General features: G+C 36.5%; 1 protein-coding gene across 2 annotated transcripts in view; it reads left to right on the top strand.

Moving 5' to 3' along the window:
• LOC106463904 (serine-rich adhesin for platelets-like) overlaps window positions 1-26,566 on the top strand; it is a 66,568-nt gene extending 40,002 nt beyond the window's left edge. For both annotated transcript variants that reach the window (XM_022391541.1, XM_022391542.1), the window contains exons 7-8: window positions 14,204-17,950; window positions 22,576-26,566. In XM_022391541.1, coding sequence (XP_022247249.1) covers window positions 14,204-17,950; window positions 22,576-26,127 — 7,299 coding nt within the window. In that variant the 3' untranslated portion in view covers window positions 26,128-26,566. The remainder of the gene's footprint in view (window positions 1-14,203; window positions 17,951-22,575) is intronic.
• The last annotated feature ends 1,097 nt before the right edge of the window (window positions 26,567-27,663 follow it).

Raw genomic sequence — 27,663 nt, 5'->3', positions numbered from 1 at the left:
GTCGCGTATGGTGACCAGTCCTGCCTTTACAGTTTACCTTCTCTGAATTCAAACATCCACACGTTCGTCGCGTATGGTGACCAGTCCTGCCTTTACAGTTTACCTTCTCTGAATTCAAACATCCACACGTTCGTCGCGTATGGTGACCAGTCCTGCCTTTACAGTTTACCTTCTCTGAATTCAAACATCCACGCGTTCGTCGCGTATGGTGACCAGTCCTGCCTTTACAGTTTACCTTCTCTGAATTCAAACATGCACACGTTCGTCGCGTGTGGTGACCAGTCCTGCCTTTACAGTTTACCTTCTCTGAATTCAAACATGCACACGTTCGTCGCGTGTGGTGACCAGTCCTGCCTTTACAGTTTACCTTCTATGAATTCAAACATCCATACGTTCGTCGCGTATGGTGACCAGGACTATGTTTGAATTCAGAGAAGGTAAACTGTAAAGGCCCACACGTTCGTCGCGTATGGTGACCATGGAGCTAGAGGGCAAGTGCTTTCCCTGTTGGTGGCAAAAATACCTGCAAATGCTTTTAGATTACCAAGATATGAAACCATTTGCAGTAAATCAATCACAATACATTGAGGGAAGTTTGGAGCTGCCACACAATGTAAACTATATTCAATGACTAACAGGAACTCTGAAATATATAGACATAAAAGCTGTCTGCAACTGTGGGAGAAAGCTGTTCAGTGATGGTATTAATCTTAATGCTAAAAAGTGTGCCACTACAAACATAGCCCTGATGTAGTCCAAGCTATTTTATGAAAGATTAGAATAGTGCTGATCCTATACAGACCCAGAATGACCTCTCTGCTAAAACTTATAGATAAATAGGGGTAAATAACCATACAGCCCTTATGGGTCCTTTCCAAATAATACCACATGTTGACAGTATAGGATAAACAAACAAGGTTTTGACGTCTTCTAAGTTAGCATAAAAATCTTTAGAGCTCTGCCGTATTAGAATGACCATATTTAACTGTTGAGTAGATCTAAATGGGGAGATTTAGCAGTTGGAAACTTTGATCACCCTTCTCTACTTTATCCGTGGGAGGTCTTATTAACCTCCATAGGCCCTGACCAAGAAAGAAGGGGCAAGGTTCCATGAAATGGAAGGTATTATATCATTCTAGAGAGCAAATGTGGCACAGAATCATGGTTCTGCAAATTTGGATTAATTAAATTGGTCTCAATCACTCATCAATGTTACTGGTAAAAATAGAGATGGGGTGGAAACAGACTGATCCAACCATTTGTTCACGAGGGTCGAAAGAGTTTGCAAGTTGTTGGAAAAAGACTCCAAGGATTTGTAAGCTGTGTATCCAAACACTAGTACCAGACAAATGTTCTCAATGTTGAGGAGATCAATACTGACACTCAGTGTTGACTTAGTCATAGAGAGGTAAGTTTAGAACTATTATGTTAGATTGCTCTAACTCGCAAGTGGGTTGCTCGAGACCTATACTTAGCTACAGTTGTATTATGAATGTTATCTTCATGGAGCTTTACAACAAGAAAATAGCAAAATGTGGGAAGTATACACTATCTCAGCTGAGAGAAGAACTAAAAAACCGAAAAGCAACATTATGTGTGCGAAAAAGTGAGCTGGTAAAGCAGTAGGATTTTTATTCTTCTATAAGCCAAGACAGTTCATGATAAATCAGAAAGCTTTGACAATGTAAACTGTGTCAAATAATGTATTAAGTAATTTAACTATGGTATTTTTAAAACTCCTAATCATACACTATAGGCAAGAACCGATATGGGAGAAGCAACTTGTCAACTTTGGCTAGAGACTAGGTCCTACAGATTGACTATTAGAAACTGGTGAAATAATCACATAAAGATATACATAAGCTAGCAAAGAGGTTAACAAATGTAATAATGTTAAGATCTCCAGCTTTATATTATGTATTAATGTGTGGCAACAGAAAAATATGAAAAAGTCACTGGTATAAAAACAAAGAAATGTGGAGATTTTGTTAGTATAATATACCCGTACTGAACTGCCACATCTGAATGAATCATTGATGACAACACTATTGGAAATGAAATGTCCTTACAGTGCAAGGAATGAAAATATAACAACATCTACTGTAAGTTATTGTAAATTAGGTGAACATATGTTGCAGCTAGATTAGAACACTCACTACTATTTCCAAACATATGGTCAACCTTTGTGTTCCAAAAAGCATGCAATTTTGCAGTGTATATCAGACAAGATATACATCTATTGAAAGGAACGGTGAATTTATTAATGCAATGCTAGAAAAACAGGACCCACTTTTATAAACAAAAATTTTAGAGCTGCTTTTCTGGACGAGAATCTTTACAAATGATATATAAATTTGAGTAAATGTATTCTACTAAATAACAAGTTACTAATAATACCATTACACAGTACCACAGTTCAAAAAGACAAATGAAAATTACACCCAATACCTTTGTTGTATATTAATCATATTTTTACGCAGTTTTTGGTACAATACACTATCTAAAATTACATAATATTTAGCACATTGTTAATATTTCGGTGGCTAATTCCCTGTTTGCCTTCCCTCATCGGACTGCTTGAAATTTTTATCCAAAGTTTCAATCGTTTTTTTCTTTTATCTTCGAAAAACATTCCCGCTGGTACTATTAGAGTCTGGTACACAACACTAGGTAGACGGCATTTAAAAATTTAAACTAAAACACAGACTACTTAATACTTCTTTCAATTGTGAAATTTCATTCTATAGTACAACTCATAGTACTAGAAGATCAAATATGTTAACAAAGGTAATAACCCAACAGATTGGTAGCATCCTCCACTGGATAACTGCGTGAAGGTCAACCCCATAGATCAGCCAAATGACCACAAGATCCACCTCAAGGTCTCCTCTCTATAGGAATTTAATACCAAAAGGGCGTGTTTCAGTGGTCAAGACATGATTTAGGCACCAATAATCCATCATTCTACTTCCCTTCACCTGGAAGATGCACACATTTCTGTGATGGCTGAAAAAGGAAAATCAGGTGATCCACCAGAGGGGGGGGGGACACTGCGCTTATGTTTTGTGAAAACTGCTATTATTTGGTCCACACTGATTCCCCACACTACCCAAAAAATATCTGGTTGTCCTCCAAAGAAATAAATACAGAGAACCACTTCTCTAATCTATCAACTCAAAGGGGGGAGGGGCACGTCCAGTTCGCACAACCGCGAACAATTTTACTCGAAATTCAACAATCCTGAGAGAGATAATGTTTTATAAACACTGCTCAAAGATTAAAACAAAATTTCGCTGTGTTATGATAAATTGCTTAAAAATTACTATAAGTAAATTTACTATCTTTAAATGCACCGAATTCAGACTGTAAAAAATACCAAAACAAATATAACGCAAGGAACACTGTGTAACAATAATGTAAACAAGTTATCAAAATGAACTCAAAATTTCATTATTTGTTCCCAGATTTTAACTGATCTATGTTAAGTTTTTGGTTACCAAACGTGTGACCATGTTTGTATCTAAGTGTGGAAAGAGACTTTTTGTTGGAGATAAACTTGGGAGACAGTGAAGAAAAGTATACATACGAAACCAGCACTAGCACAAATAAAATTGTATTTGTTTGTTTGTTGTTAAGCACAAAGCTACACAATGGACTATAAATGTTGTGCCCACTTCGATATCGAAACCTAGTATTTAGCGTTATAAGCCTTCAGACTTACCGCTGAGCCATTAGGAGCAATAAATCTGTTAAACAAGTAATAAAAAGTTCATAAAACATGAGCTCTTGTTTTTTTCTTCTTTTCTCTACATATTTTAATATTTTCAACGTGCCTAGTACCTCGTGCGACAGCGCAGGGGCTAAAGACTCGCATCAGAGACTCCAAGATTCGGATATAACCAATCCAATTGATAATTATTGACCTTCATGACTGCCCTTAGTTGTATAGTGGGATTGACTGCTATGGTTATAATTCCATTACAGTTGAAAATGTGGAGGATGTTCAACGACATGTTACGGTTCGAACCTTGGACTAGGGATACATAGTCAGTAGATCGAGCCCATCCTGTCTATCTCTACACATAAGAGTAAATTCGTTGTGATAATGGTAAGCTGTATTGGATATTCCTGCCATAAATATGGTAATATAAAACGTACTTAAAAAACAAGTGGGTTAAATATTATTTCTTGATCCGAAAAATAATCCATTTTTGTTTCAGCTGAATATTATTGCAAGCCATTTTCGTGTACTGAAATTGTTTTAATTTTTAAAATATGTTGATAAATTGACTGGTCATTAACAGTGCTGAAGCTTTTCACCATAGAATACAGGATTATAAACAGAAACACAAAATGCTTTTCTGTTGTTAATTGTGAAAGGGTAATCGGAAGGTGTTTTTTTTTTACAAGTATTATTAACTCCAAAATTAATCCCTCCCATTTTGTGGTTGCACTCGTCATAAGTTCTACCGTGGATTGAATCAACAGACAACTACATTTTTGTCGTAATAAAAGCGATTTACTTGATGTTCCAATAACATTAACCTTAGCAAGTAAACTGTTTTTATCATTTAAAAAAAATAGTAGTTTGTTGAGAACAGGTTTCAAATTTGAATATAGACATTGTTTTGTTTTTTTTACATTTTGCGCAAATGTCAACATCCCGCTCTGCATCTAAAGTAAATCTGCGTATAATATATGTGATAATAATAAGAAAACGCTATCAGATAATTTATAACAAGATAAAACTTTTTTTTAACAAACTTTTAACCATACATTATTAACATAGGTACGTCATTTATCCAGTGTTTTGGCACTGGATGATGTTTTTATGCTAACACGGCTACATTTTATCCTAGTATATTATAATGAAAAAATATTAATCATTAAATTGTGTTTTCCAAAACAATCAAGATAGGCATACCTAAATAATTTTGGCCATTTCTTTGATATCTTGGAAACAGGGTGGTTAAACATTTTACCATGTATCTAAAGGAGCAAGAAGACTAGCAATTTAAAATCATGATTCTCCAAAACTTTTAAAGAGATAAGCACGAGTCGATATAGACAGTACAATTAGCGTACCACTTAGCTTCTATATATTTCCAAGTAAGTGAGACTGCATACAACTCAGTAGTGAACACAGAGTCTATAGAGGGGATCCTCTGAGTAACTACGGGGTTGCAGCAGACCATGGCTGATCCCACATAGTGACTGGATTTTGAGCCAGCTAAAAAAAAACACTGATGGCTTAAAAGTTGTTAATTAATAAGTCAGTACTTTCAGTTATGAGTATCCAACTTCATCAAGTGACTCAAGGAAAAGTCATAAGTGGAGTTATAATAAGCCCTGGTGATATGGGCTGGTTATGAGAACTGGCAACATCAGACTCATCTCAGTTAACTTTGCTTAACAACGAGACAGACTGTCTATATGTAAAAATAGCATACATCACTGAGGCATGAAACATATTGCCACATGGAAAGGCTGTATCAGAGTTTTGCAATGTACTACAAAAAAGTTGCAAATTTCTGAGGTGAATTGGGTGTTCATATGATTCTGTGTACAAACTATGGACTTGAGAAGTACAGAAACCTCCTTTGCAGAGCCATTGTCCCTAATGGTGCAGAAGGTCCAACATCTTAAATGCAGAGACCTACAGTTTAGTTTAGAACAAATAAGAGCACAATAGATCTAAAGCATTGAACATCTCTTCACTCCCCCAAGAGGTGGAAGAGAGGACACAGATGATATTCAGTTGACTTTAAGCTGCCTTGTGTCTGGAATAAAAGCCAGCTAATGTTAAGATGCTATTATTTGGTCCACCTTGTCCTCCCCCCGTTTATTTTTACAAAAAATAAGCACATACAAGACATTATATTACCAATATTAATGACAAAGCACCCTTTCGCGTCTCGCACAGGCACGTAGCAGCAAATCGCAACAGAAAACAAACTGCATTGTCTGCAAGGGCTGGGTATTCTTCACTTCTCTGAATCTAAAACACGCAATAATGGATTACTTTTAACTGCACTGTCTGCAAGGGCTGGGTATTCTTCACTTCTTGAGATGGTTTTTATCGTTTCTCTGATAGTCATGTAACTTAAGCGACACCTTGGGGCATAAAAAAATTGCAAGATAATTGAATCAGTGAACTTTGATAATGATCAGTATGGTACAACAAACTGTTAAAAAGCAGGAAGGATCTAGAATGTTTGTAATGATTAATATGGTACAACAAACTGTTAGAAGGCAGGAAGGATCTGGAATTTTTGCTAAGGATGGGTTATTCTTCCACCTGGTCATGAAACTTTTGAAAAAAAATTCGCTATTAGGTCCACCCCTGCAAGGATGAAAAGAACCGGTTCCACGCTAAACACGTTAATTAATATGTTAAAATACAAATCGCGGTAGAATGGAACATTGAAACTTCTTGCTAGGTGTGCAGGCTACGTAATCAATGAATTTTTAGATATCGTAATGCGAAGAGTTCGTTGATAAACATTATTTAGTGTTAACAATATTCTTGTTAACATTATTGAATTCATAAGTTTAAAACAAGGCTTGGCATTATCGCCTTTGTATGCCTTATCACGACTGAAAGACGAACTATCAATTCAAATAGGACTCGTTAGCTTGCGCACAATAGAAAGCGCGGGTGACTGGGAAAAAGAACCCTGAAATACTCAGTGTAAATTTTGTTCAGCATATTGAAGAACGAAAGTTCTTTAAAGTATAATAACCATCAAAATCTATAACTCAGAGGTGTGAACTTCTAAGAGAAGGGCCTGGTAGTTAGGGCGCTCGACTAGCAATCTGCAGTATTGAAACATGTCCCTGAACGTACTCGCCCTTTCACCCGTCAGAGCGTTTATAATGTTCTGGTCAATCCTATTAGTTGGTAAGGAGTAGAGTCCAAGAGTTGGTATAAGGTTGTGTTGACTAGATGCCCTTTCTCTAATCCAGTCCCCAGGTGGGATAGCGTTAAGTCTACGGATTTACAACCCTAAAATCAGGTGTAATCGTCCCCTCGGTGGACAAAGCAGATAGCCTGTTGTGGCTTTGCTATAAAACACACACACACTCTCTAGTCCATAAATTCCCAAACTGTAGTCCTTGGAACACTGATGGTACGCCATCTCTCATTGGGTAGTCCGCAGGAAGGTTTCTTTACAGAAAGGATTGGTTTGTTTTGAATATCGCGCAAAGCTACACGAGGACTATCTGCACTAGCCGTCCCTAATTTAACAGTGAAAGACTAGAGGGAAGGCAGCTAGTCATCACCATTCACCGCCAACTCTTGGGCTACCTTTTTACTAACAAATAGTGGGACTGACCGTCGCATTATAACGCCCCCCACGGCTGAAAGGGCGAGCATGTTTGGTGGGACAAGGATTCGAATCTGCGACCCTCAGGTGGCTTTTTAAGTGTAAAAATTTATTCTTTACTTGGAAGTTTTGTATATTGCAAAATAACAATCTTCCAGCTGGTTTCTCTACGGAAGAAGACCACTTGTTGGAAATTTCTTGCGACGGAACATTAAGGTTAGAGTTTAAAAGTAATCCATTATTGCGTGTTTTAGATTCGGCCATGGTTCATGAAACGTGGTGAATACAGGATAAGAAACAAACGCTTAAAAATATGTGGTCACATACACGAGGATACGTCTAGACGAGCACAACGTTGTGCTCTTTTAGTATCAAAGATTATTAACACTTATTAATTTAAACAGGGATAATAGGGATCTTAAAAAAACACAAAAACAAGATAAGTAGCTTAAAGTGAAAATACATTCGTAAAAAAAGTAAACAAGTTTAAAGTTCGAGACGTACTGTTAACATTGTTTCCTCATGCTACAAATCCCTGTTTTGACTATCTTAACTATTATAGCTTTAGACATGGAATCAAAATAGGATTGGCTCTCTTAAATATTATAGCTTTTAGACGGAGTCAAAATAAAGATTTCTAGCTTGAGGGAATAAAGTAACACTATGCCTCAAACCTTAAGCTTGTTGGTTAACCTTTTTTTTGGCGATTGCATTTTCACTTTAAGCTACCTATCTTGTTTCTGTATCATTTTGAAGATCCCTATTCCCCCTTTTTGAATTAATATTTTTTTATAATCTTGTTTCTTTACTTGTTTTGTATGTTCATCATGGACATAAATCTGTATAATAACAATACTGTCCTATTTGAAACAGTTTAGTTTAATGAAATACATAGTTGGTGTATAATGCTCTGTCGGGAAACAATGACAGTCTTTGGATTGGTTTCATGCAGATTGGATGGCTATTCCTCCTGATGTCATTGCCACAATGTTATCATTGATAGTGGTACTGTATGTATGATCACTATGATGTATGGTGATTAACATACCACATGTTATGTATATGCTTGTAAAATATATATAGCTACTATATTTATATCCTGTAGCTATATGGGGAGTCTGTAAACACTAGATTGGAGGGACTACTGAAGTATACTTAAATGGTGCACGAACTGAATTTTGTAACCGCATGAGTTTTATATATGTAATGCATGTTGGCTAGTACTTATATATGCATGCAGGCTTTATAGTTTTTAAGCTGTATAGGTATTTTCCACTTCCTCCTCTCTGCTGGCCATAGTAAGGCTGGTCACGGTTTTGCTCAGCTGGCCAGATTACCTTTCAGAGTGACATTTTACACACACGACAAGATTGAAAACATGTTAATTAACAATTATGAATTGATTATAGTAATATACCTCCCCCTCCCCATTTCTGATGGAGTTTGGGTCATGAACTTCTATGACCCTCTTCCACTGTAAAGATCCAAAACTCTGGTTGGCCGTCGCTGCTGCATACTTTGTTGTTTGTTTGTAATTAAGCACAAAGCTACACAATGGGCTATCTGTGCTCTGCCCACCACGGGTATCGAAACCCGGTTTCTAGCGTTGTAAGTCCGCAGGCGTACTGCTGTGCTACTGGGGGCTCTGCACACTTTATCCAAAATGAAATATATAGCTACAAAATTTTTGCCTCACTTTCGCCTAGGATCGTCATCTACTGTTTGCCTCTCCTTATAGTTAGCTTCAAGGATGGCTACTCTATCTGCAGTATTTATAAAATTAGCAATCACGCAGTGTTGGTTATAATTCGACACTTACCACCAGCCATCACCGTGGATGCCGATCTGATGCTCAAAACTGAGCTTTGTGCTACCTTTTAAACTACGGCATAAAGATTTCTGTTGTGGGTGACAGCCTAGAAGTTTGTATAACGTTTTAGATGTTTGTGTAACATGGTCGCAATCGATCATGCAGTGTTAAAAAAAACTGTGGTCATGTCCAAAAGGGTAGGAAGAAATAAATGATACACAACATCAATACAGTTGCAACAATTAGTTAATAATCGCAATGATACGTGTCATATCTGCTATATAAACATTAGCTTACATCCACGGTCTGTATGCAGCAATATGCGTATTCATGTAGTAGATTATGAGGCTCCATATAAACCACAGACTACATTAAAACGATTATATGTCAACGCTTATACAATCGCCGTTATTTACTAGATAGTCAAATGAACTTAAAACTACCTTACACGATGCGCAATGATGCGTTTAGTAATATTGCCCAGGTTTTATTACAATACTCAGCCATTTTTGCTGTAAGCTGGGGGAAAATATTAAATAATAATAATGAAGAACACATTGGTGATCCCTATTATGAACCACTAGTAATGTTTGTTATTGCGCACAAAGCTACACAATGGGCTATCTATGTTGCGCCCATCACAGATATCGAAACCCAGCTTTTAGTGTTATAAGCCTACAGATTTACCGCCGAGTCAATGACGGGCACATTTTAATGCGTTTGTAAAAACATTCAAATTATTACGTCGTACACCTAGAGATTTGAGTATAAGTTCTGAGTCAGATGAGTGTATGCATTTCAACTAATTTTTTTCTATCATATGTAGGCCACTGTTAAACTTCTTATTTTCTCAGTATTAGGCCTTTTTAAATGATGACAAACTATGTCATTCTCATATTATTTGTATATCTTAATGTTATCCAACATAACAGTTGTGGTTGTGTAATACCTTAAATGTCCATTTACCTCACTAGGTAATGTAGGCTTTGTTGAAAGTTGCAGTTGTGATGAAAGCATGGTTGTGTATGTGGGGGGATGGATTGAAGAGAATTTTAGAGGTGAGCACCTGTTTGAAATTCATTTTAATCTTAATAGTGTAAATTTGTAAGTTTCTATAATAAATTTGGACGTCAATTCTTGTTCTGATTCAGATATTTCCAACAGCGTTGGAAGAATTTTGGAGGCAGTTTGCCTGTGAGATGTTCCCGTGGTTGCATTGTCAGCTTCTTATTGATCAGCATATTGAGGAGAATAATGCTAAGTTATCTGCTGGTGACCTTGGTGGGTTTTACAATCTTGTGGGTGCTCAATTTGAATAACACCTGCTATTTGTTTTTCTCATGATCTGAACAAGATCGATTTTTTTTTCTTCTAAGGCCTCTTTGCCTTCAAAGTTTGCAGATAATTTTTGTGCTATCCCTAATCCTGATTTCTCTTTTCTCTCATGTATGTTCTATTTTAAACTTTGAATTATTTTTTGCTACATCTAAGGGAGCTAGTGTGGTGTTTGATGGTTCAGTACTTGAATAATTATTTCTTCTACTTTCTCCTGGTATTCGAGTTGTCACTAATACTTTTAGAAACTAGTACATTATCAATTGACTTCATATTCCACTTCACATATTGTTTCTTCAGTTCTTGTCCCTTAGCTTAGGGGGAGTTCCATGTGTTCTATCTTCAGTTTTCTGCAGGAAATGTATAGGTCATGAGAATCCTGGAAAAGTCATGGAGAATTAAAATTTGTTTTCCACACCTGGAAAATTGATAAAAGTCTTTGAAAACACTTGGAAAAGGTCGCTTGAAAAAAAAATATATAACTGAAATAGACCAGTAACAAGTGATTACAGTTGCTTAGTAGCTTTTTTTTTTCTTTTTGGAAATGGTATTGTATGGACCCTTGATTTAATATGTAAAGGATCTTGCAGTCTATATGGTAGGAAGTATTGTGAAAATGCCTGGGAGGCAATTGGGTATCAAATCCCACATACAAAACTTGTATTGTTAGGGACAAAGCCAAAGGGAAGGTGCTATGTCACATTTCCAACAAATCTTTAATCGTCCCAAATGTGAAAAAAATTTGCATTGAAATCTCACATGAAAAAGGCTAAATACAGAGATACTGAGTCTAAGTTCGGTCAGGATAATATACAGAATCTATGTTCAAAAACTCTGCAAGAGGTAAAAAAGAGGAAACAAGCATGTCGGATGAGTATCCTAGACCTAGTACAAAGCCTAACAAGATGGCCATGATGGTAAAAGAGTAGCCCAAGAGTTCCCGGTGGGTGGTGATGACTAGCTGCCCTCCCTCTAGTCTTACACTGCTAAGTTAGGGACGGCTAGCGCAGATAGCCCTCGTGTAGCTTTGCGCGAAATTCAAAACAAACAAACATAATAAGCCCTATCAGCATTTTACTAGCATTTTCATTATGTTTTTAAAATGTTACAGTAATGGTAAATAATAAATTTAAAGTCATTGCAATAAACTTAATTCCGACTTTATTAAGGTCTAATACCATATTCAACTCTTATAAATACACATACCAGTACCAGTGGAAAAATACTTCTACAAATAATAAATTGGGAATCTAATGCATATAAAAACAATATACATTATAGATAGGGAATTCTGTCATGCATGCTATTATTTGTCTTGTTTTGAGCCATTCTTCTTCTGCACAGTTATTAGCTTTTATTTTATAAGGATTAGATATCTACTTCATTAACTCCAGGTCACTCTTGTATTGTTTCTGTTATCCCCAGTTCTTACAGCTGATCTAAAAAGAGGTTTCCATCAGAAGCTGATTAGAGTTTTAGCATCTGATTTTGCATCTGGTTATTGTCCCTCTTCAAGATGATAGAGAAGTAATGTTCATCCTCCTGCCTTACCTTCATCAACTACTTCTCACTCTACACCCACACATACTTTTGGGGGTGGGTGGGATGGTAGGGGCATCTTGGATCATTTGTTCATCTGTTGGGCTTATCAGATTTTTCAGTTTCAAATTTCTCTCCAGTTTCATTATTGTCATCCAATTTTCCTATTCTCTCTGATCCAGTTTGTATTTCAAATTTTTGATTAGAAAGTTTCAAATCTTTTTACAGAAAAAGGCTATCAAAACAATATGTTTTCCCAGATTTTCATAGTACCCAAGAAATCAGAAGATTGGAAACTGTTAATAGATCTTTCCCATCTTATTCATTATCTAGATATTTCTCATTCAAGATAGAAACCATGAGCATCTTACAAACTTCCTCTGTCAGGGTTTTTGAATGGCAAAAGTGGTTATCAGAGACATTTAAATGGATGTTCCAGTTTACTCCTTCTTCTAAAAATTTCCCTCATTCTTACCAATGGGGAGTGGTATATCAGTTCACTGTCCACTCTTTCAGTCTAGCTTCAGTATTTTATGTCTTCACATGTGTCATCAAAGCATCTGTTGGTCTTAGTACCAAATTTATGTGGATAATTGACATATTGTCATTCAGTTGTCACTTTTAATCATTAACTCACACTCAGTTAGCTTCCTTTCTGGAATGGTTTATTCATGAGTCCAAGTCTCAACTTATACCTTCTTTGTATCTGGTGCATCTAGGATTTGGGACAAACATTTCAAAGAAGTATTCACTCATCTCTTTTTGCTGGAGTCTCTGGTGCATCTACTTGTCTTCTCACAACCATGTACCAAAGATGTCCTCTTTGATTTGGAGATGGTGGCTTATTTATTAGGCGATTCCTTTCATGTTCACATGAGACACCTTCAAGGGATTTCACCTCTAAGTGACGTACATATCTTCAGACATGTTGTGTCAGAGAATGTTTTGTAGTTTTAGTAATTTAGAGAACTGGATTTCTTCCATGTTATAGGTGATCATAGAACCATATTCCATTAAGGGGTCTAATCAATATTTTGTAAATGTGAAGAATGGCTTGTGATTTGTAACGGTGTATATGATGGCTTTGTTTTTTTTGAAGTGTGATACTCTTGCTTGAAGCTTTTTGTAGATTTCTTTTATGTGTGAGTGCCATGTGAGATAGTGGTTAAACTTCATGCCTAGGAACTTGATTGACAAGATTAGGGTGATAGTGGAGTTGTAGAGTTTTAGTTTTATAGTCTTAAGTTTTTTGTACTTTTTGTTGAGGCTTCTATGGAATATTATAGCTTGAGTCTTATTTGTATACAGGTTGATTCTCCATTTGTTGCACCAAGTTGTGATTCTGTTGATTAATTTTTGAATTTTGAAATCTGTTAGAATGGGGTCTCTGGAAGTGCACCAGATAGCAATGTCACCTGCGTAGTGGGATGTGTGCATGAGTGGTGTGAGGGGTTGTGGGAGGTCATTAACAAAGAGTGCATACAAGAAAGGGCTTCCCATCTATATCCTCACAACCAGGTTTTCATCACAACTGCTACTTTTAATAAAACCTAAATTTTGACAGGAAAGTGGAGCTTATGTAAGACCCGGTGATGCATATGCAATAAGTCACATGGTAGATGGGAAAGTTAAGAATTATGGGTGACATATAATCTGCAACACGTAAAGGATATTCAGAATTTTTGAGTCGTGGTTTGTTGATACGATGTGTACAACCTCAACAAGGAAATTTTTTCAGTATTTTGGAGGTTTAATTCTAAAAATGTAAAAAATTCCAAAAGCACTCAAAAATTAAATATGTTGGTTTGTGATGGCACATGGCTCAGTTCCATTTTTGTGTTATAAATGTCATTGGTTTGTTTTTTACTAAGAGTGTTATGAGTTTTACATCGAAACTAAAATCTAACTCGTACTCAACATTTAATCTACTGGTTTGCAAGTAAAAAAATACAATTATTTATGAGAGTTTAAGTATGATTTTAGGAAAAATCAATTTTTAAACAGTAATGAAATAGTTAAATCCTTATCTATTTAACATATTAATTTGGGTAGCAGAGACATTCTGAGGTTTCAAGTTATAGTCTTAATTAAAGCAATCTTTAGCTTCAGTTTTGTATGAATACTCTTATTACCACACTTATTAACAGGATAAAGATGTAGACTGAATCTATTATATTTTTTTCTCCCCTAGTATGGACAGTTGATGTTACCATTGTATTTAGAGTTCTACGTACGAGGCTTGACGGTAGATTTAAACTTTCTTGAAGAAGCCAGATATGAGGGGGCTGCAGATAGGATATTGGAACTGGAAGCTCATGTAGCCAACATATATAGCAAGCTAGGTACCCTTTTTGAAAAGAAACAAGACGAGATTTCACTTGAATGTATTTTAAGTGCCTTCAGTATTGATCCAACATGGGAGAGGCTAAATCTGTTGCAAGAAGTGATGCAACGAATAGCAACAAGAGCTACAAAATCACAGTGTGATGGAAGTATTGTCTCTGAAGCTTTCCTTGAAGGATTACTAGCTCGGGTCCAGGATGTTGTTATCAGTAATGATGAATCTGTAAAAAATGACTGTATGTGTGGTGGGAGGTGTTCTACTCCTTCCGAAGAACCAGAGGTTTTAGCTCATTTGTGTAGAGATGGCAGACCTCAATATGTGTACCGATTACCACATCCTGTATTAGATGTGCATATTCAGGGTGTGCCATATTCTCTTCTTAAAGACTTTGTGATGGTGCTAGAGTGTATGAGATGCCAATTATTAAAACGTGGGAATTCTTGTGAAGAAATGAAACAAGTGTGTGAAGAGTATCTTGCTACCACATCTGCCCTAAAGACTATAATGCAGCACAGTCACACATACGAAAGTGCAGACAGTGAAACAGATTCAGCATCAGAGGAAGAAATAAATGGAAAATATGCTGGAACTATGCAGCAAAACACCATATGCAATAAACATAATAATTCTACTAATCTTCCTTTGTCTACTATTAATAATGAAAACAGTAAAGAACTTGCCATATCCAGTAATTCAGTTGACTATAAACTTTCATTGCCAGTGAAGAAGGGTATTAAAAAACTTCGAAAAGCTAAAAAAGATTTAAAAGAAGGCTCTGTGAAGAAACTAAAGACTTTGAAGAAAGCACATATTAAAAGGGATAAAGCCGAAGTTGACCATGAGCTAAAAAAGAAGAAGAGAAAGAAAAAAAGGAAAACTAAAAAAGAAAAAGATAGGGATGGTTCTGGTGAAACTGGACTTGAAAAAGTTAGATGTAAAAAACGAAAGTTTAAAAAGAAAGATAAAGTTAGAAGTCAAATTCTAGAATGTGCAGCATCTCTGGGACTCACACCAAGTTCAAATAGCTTGGAAATTGACTTATCGTCCTTGATTAACCAATGTGTGGATATTTTATTGTCACGATTGGATAGTAATGCTACTGTTGTTGAGAAAAATCATATGCTTCCCTCAGTGTCCGGTGGTTTGAGTTGTGAGAAAAATTCTAAAATTGCACTTATATCGCAACTACTATCTTCAGGATCTGTTGAAGATTCTGAAGCCGAAAGAATTGCCCAGCAGCTCCTTCAGATAGAGAAAAAGAAGAGAAAGATAGAAAGAAATCAGAAAGTAAAGAAATTGAAGTTTTTTGAGAGTGTTCACAAACAAAAAACTGTAGAAAATAAGAACACAAGGTTCAAAAAAGTAAAATATAGGAAACAAGGGAAAAAAATGGGAAAGAAAATGATTAAAAGTAACACTAAGGCATGTCTTCATGAGAAATCTGACTTGTCTGGATCCCCCACTTCATCTAACAAGAAAAAAGACATAAGTGAAATAAATACAAAACGTGCTATCACACTATTTACTCCAACACCTTCAAGACAGACTTTTGCACCTTCTGATCCTAAGAAGAAAAGTCTTATTTTGTCACCAGCTAGAAAATCTTCAAAGATTGAAGAGAAGCTTGCACATGGAAGGCCACTGGAAGCCCAATTTTCTTTGAACCAGCCAATTTTGTGTAGTAAATTGAGAGACTGCATCTTTTTTGGAGGAATGGCTGGATCAAAGGATTCAGTGTCTACTGTCACTACAACAGTTTGTAAAACAAGGCCGAGCACTACTCCCATATTACCAAATACTGTAAGACCTGACTCCACAATTGTTTCAGCATCCCGCTCTTGCATTTCTTCTTCCATATCAACATCTTCAACAACAGAGGTTCCTGTCATTGTAAGCAATAAGGATACCATTCAAAAGCCACCTTCTACACTTACAGTATCCCCTGTTTTAAACATCAGGACCATGAATAAAGTACTTCCATCCCATGAATTAGAGTCCCAAACTGATGCAACTATTTCAGTTTCAGTGAGTGCAGCAGAAAAATTAAATATATCACATCAGCACCTAGAAGAGATCAGTCAGCATGTGCCTGCTGTGGCAACCTTAACTTTACCTGGTTGGAGAGGAAGTGGGGGAGGTCAGAATGGTGGAGGAAGAGTGCTTACTGGAAGATTAGTGATACCTGTAAACAATATGAGCAACAACAATGTCATAACAAAAGAAAATTTCCTTATGCAACACCCAACGGTTATGTCAGCAGGATCTGGGAACCCTGCAACTGTAGCCATACCAAGCGTTATCATTGTCAGAGGTGCTCCTCCAAAGCCTGAAAACAAGGTTTCTACTAAAGAAAACTTGTGTCAAAACGTAGACTTTCAAAAAGGACAGAAAAAGAAACGAATTTGGACACCTGTAAGAAATCGTCCAGGATCTCTAGAGTATCGTAAAGTCCCAGGCCAGCGAAAATTTAGCGTTGGTAGTAATCAGAAAATTACAAATATGGGGTCTAAATCTCGAATGACTTTTACAGGTGTCCCTGTATGTATTCAAGCTGTTAATGGAGGTTTAGCATCTACAAGTATTGCTTCAGGATCATCCCAGGTGGTCAGTTCTTTGGTAAGGGTAGAAAATAACCAAAAGATAATGAGTTTAGTATCGACGCCTGGAGTGACCATTGCATCGGTACCTGTGTGCATTCAAGGTGGTGGAGGAAACCTAGTTTCTACCAGTATTGCTGCAGGTCAATCTCATGTAGTAGGTTCAGTATCAGGTACTAAAACAACCCAAAATACTGTGTCACAAACATCATGCTTGCATGCTAAAGAAACAAGCCAGTCCAGTAGTTCAAATCAGTATATTGCAGTTAGGACTACAGGAAATTCAACATCTGTTTTTCTCCCTTCTGTCACAGTTGTGACTACTACTACTACCACAACTACAACATCTTTAAAAACCACAGGGATGGGCACACAAACATTGACTACAGCATTTACTGCAACTGCTAGTGGTTCTGATAGAACTTTAAAAACAGGAGTTAACAGCTTGTTCCCACCTAATTCTCCTGTACTTATTGGTCTTCCTGGTTTGGCTCAACCTGTAGCAAGTGGTCAGGCTCAACTTCAGCATGGTTCTCAGTCCCTGTCATTTGTTGCAGTCCAGACTGTAAGTGTTCCCAACAAAGCTAAGAAGCCCACTCCATCCAGAAAATTAAAGCCAAAGAAAGAAATGGGCAAGCATCCAGAATCTACTTCAAAGTCTAAACCACAAAGTAAGACATCTCAGGTTCCAAGTGAAAGTTCCTTAGGTAGCAGATATTCTGTTGACTCAGTAAAGAGATCTGACTCTCAGTTTTTACCCTCCCATTACTCTCAGAGGAGTGTAAATACTCAGTTTTCTGCTGCAAGTGTAAGTGGTATTCAGTCTGCAGGTGTTTCAGGAAAGTGCATGCCTCAGTTGAAAGTCCCAGCTGCATCAAACAAGGCCTGTCAACAGAACAAAACCGAGGCTTCATCACGTTCTCTGTCATCCATTAGCGATGCTGTACGAGTAAGTCTTATGATGATGGATGAAAACTCTGGAGGATCTGATGGACAGGTAAGGAAGCCATTGTGTTGGGTATTTTCTGTGTACATAATTATTCAATAAATAAATAAAGGAAATTGCTCTCAATTTAAATACTCAACTTAGTACTAAATTGCCTCTCTTCCCAACCAATGTTTCTTAGACAATAGGTTTTTCATATATTAAGTGTGGTACATTTAATAATCTTATTAAATACACAAAAGTGGAAATAATCCTATTTCCAGTTACCTCAGTGGGAAAAGAAAATGATAACAGTATACTTTGATAGATCGTTTAGACAGAGTATTAATGATGACCTCTATACTTGTGTCTCTACAAAGTTTCATCACAATAACTATATATTTTTACTTGGTACATTACTACAATTCTAGCAGTATTGAATTAAAAATTTTAACTTCATGTGCTCATTGATCAAATTGCATTTCTCATTGAAAACCAATTTAAGAAACAAACTGTATTTTTATTTAGCTTATGAAGGACATAATTTGTCAGGAAAATTTGAATTTATAGACTGGTGAGCAGCTTTCAGGGGTCAAGTGTATGCCTGAATATTAAATTTAAAATTTAAGAAAAAAATGATATTTCTAACATTTATCTAGTGTAATTTGCAAAGAAATATGAAAAAAATAGAAGTCAAACTCACATTAATGAACAATTCCATTGGCCTTCACTTGTAAACAACACTTATAGATTTTTTTTTATAATTTTATCTGCCCATCCCAAAGCTTATGTTTGTATTTGCTAAGAAACTATCATAATTTAAGGATATGGAAATTTTATGCCTTAGCCAACTGTAGTAGTTGTAAACAGCCAGATAATTACTCTCATCTCTTTTCTCCTCTACTGTGTCAGGGTGGACCGAGATAAAACTCTGTTCTTACTCTGACTCGTCATTCTCCTCCTCTGATTCTTGGTAAGGCCAGTGCACAAGAGGTTTGTTGTTAATGTATAGATGCATCTAACTTACACGCAGTGCATGTTTTTGTGAGCCTCTCGATTGCTGTAACTTGTATGACAATGACCTGATTCATCAGAGCAGAAGCTAAGCTCCTGTCCTGCTGAAGCTGAGTGGCTTACATGCTGGTACACTCGTTCCTTCACTGTCCTGTAGCACTTCTGATGTAAAACACCTTTTCCTAGCTATTGTTATACGAACATGTGCATATCGGCTAAAACAGACCTTAATCACTCTACGGAAAGGACCTTACATCACTTGACAGGGAGTGGGGTTTCTTACCTAGACATGAGCATGTTCAGCATGTAGCCTATTGACCTTTGTACAGTTGTGTGGTACAACATCATGACATATGGTAATTACTCGTCCCAGTCAGTTTGGCCAGGATTAACAAACATGGCAAACACACACTTGATAGACTGTATCATCTGTTCTACTAGACCATCAGACTAGGAAGGATAAAGCAAATTCATCACCACACCAAACACTACATAACTTGGAGAACAACTGGCTGTTGAAATTATTCCCCCTTCTGGCACTTAGGCTGTCCAGTGTTCTGTCAATACATCAGCCATAGACTGTGTTGACATATCCATCAGCGGACTATTCTCGTCCCCATTCCTGAAACAGTTTATCACCAAGAGTTTATACAGAGAACTTTGTTCTGTGTCTCTGAGTGGACCAGCTATACACGGAGCTGTTCTCTCCAAAGGGTCACCAGTACTTTTCTGTAGGAGTTTGCCTGTTTAGGGCAAGTTTTTACTCAGTTAAAACTTGTAGAACTGCTGTCAAACATTAACACAAGTGCAGGTAACATCATGATAGTCTACAATCTTTGTGTTATTCAAAATCTAAAGAATCTCATACCTCAAAGCTCTTGAGACTGCTAGCTGCAACACAATCGGATAATTACTGATTGGTGTTTGGTAACGATGGTACAGCACAAATACCATAGGTGAGGTTCATCTATGCAGTGTTTCTCAGTCTGAGCTGGCCAGGCTTCACCTTGCTGCATGACAAAGAGCACCCACAATAGATCTGGGTTTTTCAGTTGTTCTTTCCAGAGCTACTAAAGACAACTGTGGCATCCATTCACTAATGGATCTATTTTGCATGGTTTGTCATTGCTACGGCAGAAATGTTTTCAACTCTCACACATTGTTCAGAGTCAGGACATTTGACAAATGGAATGTTACAGGCCTGAATGATGCTATTTACCTAAATATAAATCCTACAATGTTATTATCGAATGTGCAGTCATTACTTCATATTTTTAAAGTTCATTAACCACTTCAGTGATGCTTGGTCCACTTGAATAGCAAACTTTCTACCATACAAGTAGTGTCAATAGTTTTACACAGAGCACAACTTTAAGCAGTTCTATCTTTGTTGTACAGTATCTGCTTTCTGAAACCATAAGCATATGACAACTGGATGTCATTATATGTTCTACTCTGTCCTTCAACTCTGAAAACACCACCCACTATTTCTAGCTTTGGCATCTAACAAGAAACTCAGTCCTGTCATGGATATGCCAGCACTAGTGCTTCTACTAAAGCACACTTTAGACACTGGAATGCTTACTCACATTCTATTTGAGGTGCATATTAATTTTAATGGGAGCTGATAATAGTTTAGCAAACTTGAAAAAGGTGGCCACAATTCATCAGTAGTATGATCCAAAACTGAGTAAACTGTTGAGTTCTTCTTGCTTGATCACAGGTTAAGACCAATATTGCATCAATGCTATGATCAGTTAATTTGCATGAACGAATTTCTCTAGTTTAAGTTTCAAGCCTACCTTTTTTATTGTTGGAATATCATTTTCAGGTTCTTGGCTGCAGACTTAAACATGTGATCAAACACCAAGACATCATCAGCATAGATCATGCAGTTCTTCCGTTACAGCCCTTTCTGTGTAAGATTCATTAGCTTCTCAAAAGCTGTGGGCATGTTACACAAACCAAGTGGCATGATGCAAAACTCCTAAAAACCATCTGTCATGCCAAAAATAGTCTTAAATCTTTCATCATCCAGCTCAACTTGCTGGTATCTGGATGCCAGATCCAAAGCATCTAGACATCCATCTGTTTTCAGCAGTGAAAAGGCATCAGTGCATGTTATCACATTCACCCATCTAAAAAAAAAACAATGAACCTGAGCATACCATCTTTCTTCCCGAAAATCACTAGTGAAGATGATCAAACACTTTCTGAAGGCCATCTGATTCTGTCTCAGTGCTGACTACCTCCTTAGTGCTTTAGTGAAGCTGGCACAGCAGTTGTTTAATTGGACATGCATCATCTATATCTATATGACACTGGGTTACTTCTGTTTGACTCATTTGTCCGTCTGGTCCCAGAGATACATTGGCATAATTAGCCAACAAATCACCGAGTTGCTGCTGCATTGTGTCTAGGTTGTTTGCACTAGCAATCTCAAATATTTTGGAAACTGTGTATTCTCTTCTCTTGTGGAATTGGTGCTTGACATACAACCCAAGTATCAGTGTTGCCCTTAGTTACTTCCATTTTGCTCACTGTACCAATGACCAATCACCTGTTAATTGCATAACAACACCAGTACTTCATCCCTCAAATAGGTAACTGTCAGTGCTAATGCTGCTTACTTTCTTGGAAACATAGTATATTTCATATGTGGGCTCTATTGCCACTTTTCATTGCAACAACAATAAATTTTGGCTATAGTAAGGAACACCTTTTGTGTACATAGGAGTATGGTGACTTCCTCTCCCACACACACTTGTGAATCCATTGTTCCTCATCAGCAGCAGCATGCAACACATCAACTTGTGTGATGTTGTGATGCTGTTATGTTGTTCTTACTGGAAACCCATATAGGGCCAGTACTTTAACAAAATAGTTGCTTAAAAGTATTATCAGTCTTATTGTAATGTAACATCACACAAACCATTGTCCTATATATTACTCTCTAGTAGAGCGCATCCATTTGCCATGCAGCATTGATCATGTTTGGCCCTCAGAAAATACAAAAATGTGTCCATAAGTCCGTCATCATCAGTGGACACAGACCATTTTGGCAGGACAATGAGGAATAATATTCAACATATGCCCACCAAGTTTAATCAAAATCTAGTAATTTTTGACTGAGTGATATAGCAAAAATAGTGCGAAAAGTCAGTCCCCATGTTAATAGATAGGGATTTTTTTAGTTTTCATGACCTTGATGCTCTAAAAACTAATTACTTCTGAGTTGGGTCATAGTCTAAATGTATACCAACTTTAGTCTATATCCATTCAGCCTTTTTCAAGAAATCTTGCTGACACACACACACAGAGGGATGAAAACATACCTCCCTCACCTTTGGTGATGGAGTTAATAATTGATAAGTTATAAATTCTAGTTATTCATAAAGGTCAATATGACCTAAGTGTCAATATTGAGAATCTTGGTAAAGATGACAGAAAGGTTAGAATCATTTCATTGAATCTTTTCGTCAAGATTATTCAGATATTAAACTTAAAATCATTTTATTTATATTTTTTTTATTATTGTTTGAAAACAAAATTGCTTGTTTTACTTGTTAGGATATTTTTTTTACACTATTCTTAAGTTATGAATGTGTTGAGTAATTCTGACATGACTTTGTTAAATAATGTGTGTTTTTCACATTTTTTAACACCAATGTTCTACTTCACAGATTGTTCAGAACTACACACAGTACAATATGAACTATGCAGACAAAGAAGTAATCCCTCTCACATCATCATCTACTTTTCCTGGGAGTTTGGTAATTCATCCACCAACACCTTGTGTTGTTGAGGATCCACCTTTGTCTTTTGTGACAAGTGCCTCTAATGTGGACAGCCAGAAATTTGAATTACCCACTCAGTCTCTCTCTCTTTATTCAAATGCATCATGGGTACCTGAAGATGCAGAAATTAAACCACAGGCTAAATCTCAACGTAAGAAATCTCTATGTGCTGAAAATCAGTCTGGTGAGAGTAAGAAGAAGCGGAAAAAAGTTACCTCCTCTTCAAATACTGGTTCTGACGGAAAATCACCAGAAGAACTGAAAAAATTTTGGTGTCTCTCATGCAGTAGAAGTTTTTTTTCAGCATACAATTTAAGAAGACATCAGAAAAACGTTCACAAGGTAGATCTTCCTTCTCCTCAAGGATCAGGTCTGGAGACTCCAGTTTCTCCTGATTCAGTTGCAATGGATGTACCATTTGTTTCTCAGTCACAAAGTCAAATTAGAAGTGAAATGTCAACTGTTCATCAGAGAACTTCAGTTCCACTCACTGGTGAGGGAAATCAGAATCCTTCTCATTTACGTCCAGAAAATATTCATTACCAGTCTTCTAACATTATTCACACACAACCTGTTGTAACCCAAGTACAGGGATCTTTCCAATACTTAAACAATCAGAAATTCTTACCAACTAACCCATCCTTTGTTGGTCAGCCAGGGGTTTATCCTGTGCCATTAAGCACTATTCACAGAGATGTGAATCCTCAATTTGTATCCCCTATAATGCAGTCTCAGGCTCAAGTAAACACAAATCAGTACTGTATAAATGATCCTGTAGGGCTTCCTACAAGTACAATCTCCCAATCAATACTTCCCGCCGATTCCGAGCCTCTAGTTACCAAAGAATATTCTTCCCTTCAGCCTTTACCACCATGTGATACAGATTTCAGTGATGTGAATCAAATGCTTCATAGTACTGAAAAATGGGAACCTCTTCAACCTGTATCTGTAAGCCTTACTTCAGAGATGGGAATATTGTTATCTCCCCCAGAAATACCTGTTTCTTATGGTGCACCTCAGGTGCTTGGATGCTCTGATCTTGGTGGAGGTTCTTTGATGTCCCAGGATCTTCCAGCTGTTGTCACGTCAGTGGTAACAGAGAATGTTTGTAATAGCTCTAGTTACTGTATGAAAAATGAAAGTGCTTCATCTAACGTTTTTTCAAAACAAAGTCAAGGAGGAAACTCTGAGGGTACAACTTTAAGTTTTACTGTAAAGCCCATGAAAAAAGTTCAGGAATCAAACACTGTAAGATCTGAATTATCAGACAGTATCCTGTGTGTTTCTGATTGTAGACAAAATATATTTCTTGATAATCAAAAGAGTTTTGTAGATAATACAAGAGAGTCTTTAGGTGGTCAAAAGTTAGAAGAAAGAGAAATTACATCATCTGATTGTCAGAAGAATTTTGCTGGTAATGAAGAAAATGTTACCCTTGATAATTGTAAAAGCTTGGACCATGGACAGGCAGCGGTATCTGTTAGCAATCAAGTCATAGATAATTTTGAAGTTGTTACTTCAAATTCTGAGAAAGTCATAGATAATGATAATTCTATAAAACAGCAAGTCACAAATATTGTTGAAGATATTGCTTGGGATAGCCTACGAGACTTAAATACAAATAAAAAAGATATCCATAGCAGTCAAAAGAAGGTGAATGAAGAGAGAGATGGCAGATCATTAAAAATTCCTTTAAAGCAACAGGAATCAGAAGAGGACAAAGAAAGCTGCACTGGGCTAAAAGGATGTTCACCAAAACATATTAGTTATGGAATGGATGAACATTTGGGATCTCATTCTTCACCTCGTAGTATAGCTAAAAGTACACGAGCTAGAAGACGAGTGCAGAGATGTAGAAATCAGGATACATTTTCAGAACTTGGACATTCCGTTAGTTCATCCAGTGGGCTTACTAAAGTTCTCCAACCTGATATAAAACTTTTAAGATACAACAGTAATGAAAATGTTGTAGCCAATGAAACTTCATCGAAGATGGTTGAAAGTTTTCCAGAAGAATCATATGTCCTAAAAAATGTTCATTTGAAGGACAAGAAACAAGGAGAAAAGTTTAGTTTATCTAGTTTAAATAGAATTACATGTGATAAACCACAATCCAACAAAACTGCTCCAGGACATGAAATTTCAGAAAGTGCAAAAGATACAAATTCTGGTTCAGATGAAAAAAAAATAGATAAAATTGAACAAAATCTTCTCAAATGCAGAAGTCAAGAAACCATGATAAATGATGATCCTTGTGATCTGAGAAGAGAGGCAGTTAAAGATACGAGTCAAACAGGAAGTGTTTTGAGTCAAATGAAAAGTATTTTAAGAAGCAGAAGTCAAGAAGATGTTCTGTGTTATGAAAAGTCCTTTACTTCCGTGGAAGATTTGGAACATAATACAAGTGTTTTGAGAGACACAGATGATGACCCTCTTACAGAAGACACAGTTTCTAATTCCCAACAGGATAAAGCTGTAGGTACTTATTGTGAAAAACACCTTCCAAAACATAAAAGAGAAATATCTATGATAGGTCCATGCTTTTCCAATCCATCTGTAATGTTATCTAAAGATATACTATTAGAAAAAAGTATTCTTAGACATAATGTTCAAGAAATTGTAATTAAAGATGATAGTAGTTCTTGCCCTACTAGAAGTCTGATTAAAGATTCAAAATTTCAAAGAAATGTTCCAAGATGGCGAAGTTTAGAAAATGTGTCTGATACCGGTTTAAGAAAACGTGTTGCTAACTCTACCCAACCTCAGAGAAGACTTTTGAGAAAAAAAATTCAAGAAACTGTTGATAGCATATTTGAAATTCCACAAGATAAATTATCAACAGAAAAGGATGAAGTCGAAGATAGCCAACTGACTTCATACAGAATGATTATCAAAAAGGAGGACTGTGATATATCAAAGACTTCAATTACAAAAGAAACTGATCCTGCAAAACAATCATCTCCAGAAAATTATACTGCAATTTCATCTAACTCTTCCATATTTGGAAACTCTGAGAAGATCCCAGAAACTGAAGACATGTCTAGGCCAAACTCTCGTGCAAGCCGCTGGAGCATCAGATGTCTTCAACCTTCTGGAAGATCAACTGAAAGCAATTTATCTTGTAAAGAGGAAGCCAACCAAAGTGACAAAAATGAGGAAAAGTGCAAACCCCTGGAAGATGGCATCAGGGGTCGAACACGTTCTAGAGATACCTCAAAGCGGGCGTTGAGGCGCAGTTGTCCTTGTTGTGAAAACTCCACCCGATCTTCATTCTCGAAGAGGTGCCGAACTACTGTCAGTAATGGAGGCTCTCAAACACGGAATTCAAAGCGGATGTTATCAAAAAATACTTTACAGAGAAAGACTCGAAGCTCAGTCCAGAGTGGTGTTAGCACAAGGTCTTCTAGGCCAAAAACTCGTTCTTTAGCTTACTCATGATCTTGATAATTTGAAAGTGAGTAAACTTGTAAAAAAAACAAAAGTCCTTGTGTCACATGTACAGATTCATATGAAGAGTTTTAGTATTACCTTTGCTTATTGTCAAGCGTTTGTAGTTACAAAGCGAAAATTTTAAGAAGTTTAGCATGCAAGTTTGTAAAATAAGATCCATGTATGCACTTATTTGTACATAGAAAAAAGTATACACAGCAAAATAAAGAAAAAGTGTTAAGTATAGGAAGTTGAACTGCTCTGTATAGCGTAGGAAGAATACTTTATACAGTATATATTTGTTTATAAAAACGTGTAGTGAAAGTATTATGTGAGGGCTATAAGATGTGATAAACTACTATATACAAGTATTGCAACGTTTAATTTCTCTGTAGTTATCCACCGTTTTTTTTTTTCAACGTAAAATTTGATCATAAACTATTAGTTGGCCCACTTCACTTAATATTTTTATGCAATAAATTTTTTGGCTTACTACCTGTGTGGTTCAGTGAGACGATTGGATTACACTGAGGATAATCGATCACAAGTTCTCACTATAAATAATTGTAACAGTTCTGTAGAATGTATGCGAATGGTGACACCACATATTGTAACCATGGTGTTCTCTCTGTTTCTCCAGCAGCGCAGTTTTGTTTTGTTTATCACCGCACGTGGGTGTGGAAACAAAGTAGAACCCACTTTCGTAATTAAATGAGGACTGTTTAAAGGTATTTTCTTTCAGCAGGTACCTATTTCGTGAAACTGGTTAAACCATGAAAAATAATTAACCTTTACTACACCAATTCACAACGAAAAGTTTGTGCCCATTTAAATGAGTCATTCAAACCAAAAACTTAACAGGGAACCATTAATTTATGCTGTAAGTTAGGTACCTTTTATTGATGTAAACGTACATTTAGCATTGTGATTATTAAGAGCTTTTAAGTCTCTCCTTTTTACAGACATTTGAAACAGATGAAATCTTATTCTTTTTTTGAATTATATACTTGCAGTTACACATTTACATACGCTTTCTCAACCAAGAAGCAGGTGTCATGCCCCAGTTAACTTAATGAGCTCCACTACTGAGCTAGATACTGTATGTTCAGCAGTTTACACCACCAAAATATAGTTCTAGGGGTGCAAAAATCCACTAACTCGCTGCCCAAGATTACAAAATTTTGAGCATGGGATACGTAGAATTTCATACATACTGGATTGGTTTATCAACAGCCTAATTCATCCCTAGCCTAATACACAAATGCACATGTGTGTCTCAGTTACTGACTTATATCATATGTCCTATTATTTAAGTTAATAATCTACCCAATTATTTTTCAGTTGGGTTAGAATAATCTGTTTTTAATGCTAAGTTTAATGACATGAGATGAAACAGCTGCATTTGGGTGAAATGATCTGGACCACCCACTCACAACTCTGGAGCCTTTTTCCTACAAAGGAAAGAAAAGGGCAAGGTATTCCAAATGTAGGACCACCATGCAGTTGTTCTGATTTCATTATATATATATATATATATATATAGTC

The sequence above is a fragment of the Limulus polyphemus genome, unplaced genomic scaffold, assembly GCF_000517525.1.
Source record: "Limulus polyphemus unplaced genomic scaffold, Limulus_polyphemus-2.1.2 Scaffold1512, whole genome shotgun sequence".
Classification (NCBI taxonomy): domain Eukaryota; kingdom Metazoa; phylum Arthropoda; class Merostomata; order Xiphosura; family Limulidae; genus Limulus; species Limulus polyphemus.
Note: the sequence above shows the minus strand (reverse complement) of the source record. Positions and strands in the feature narration are given on the sequence as shown.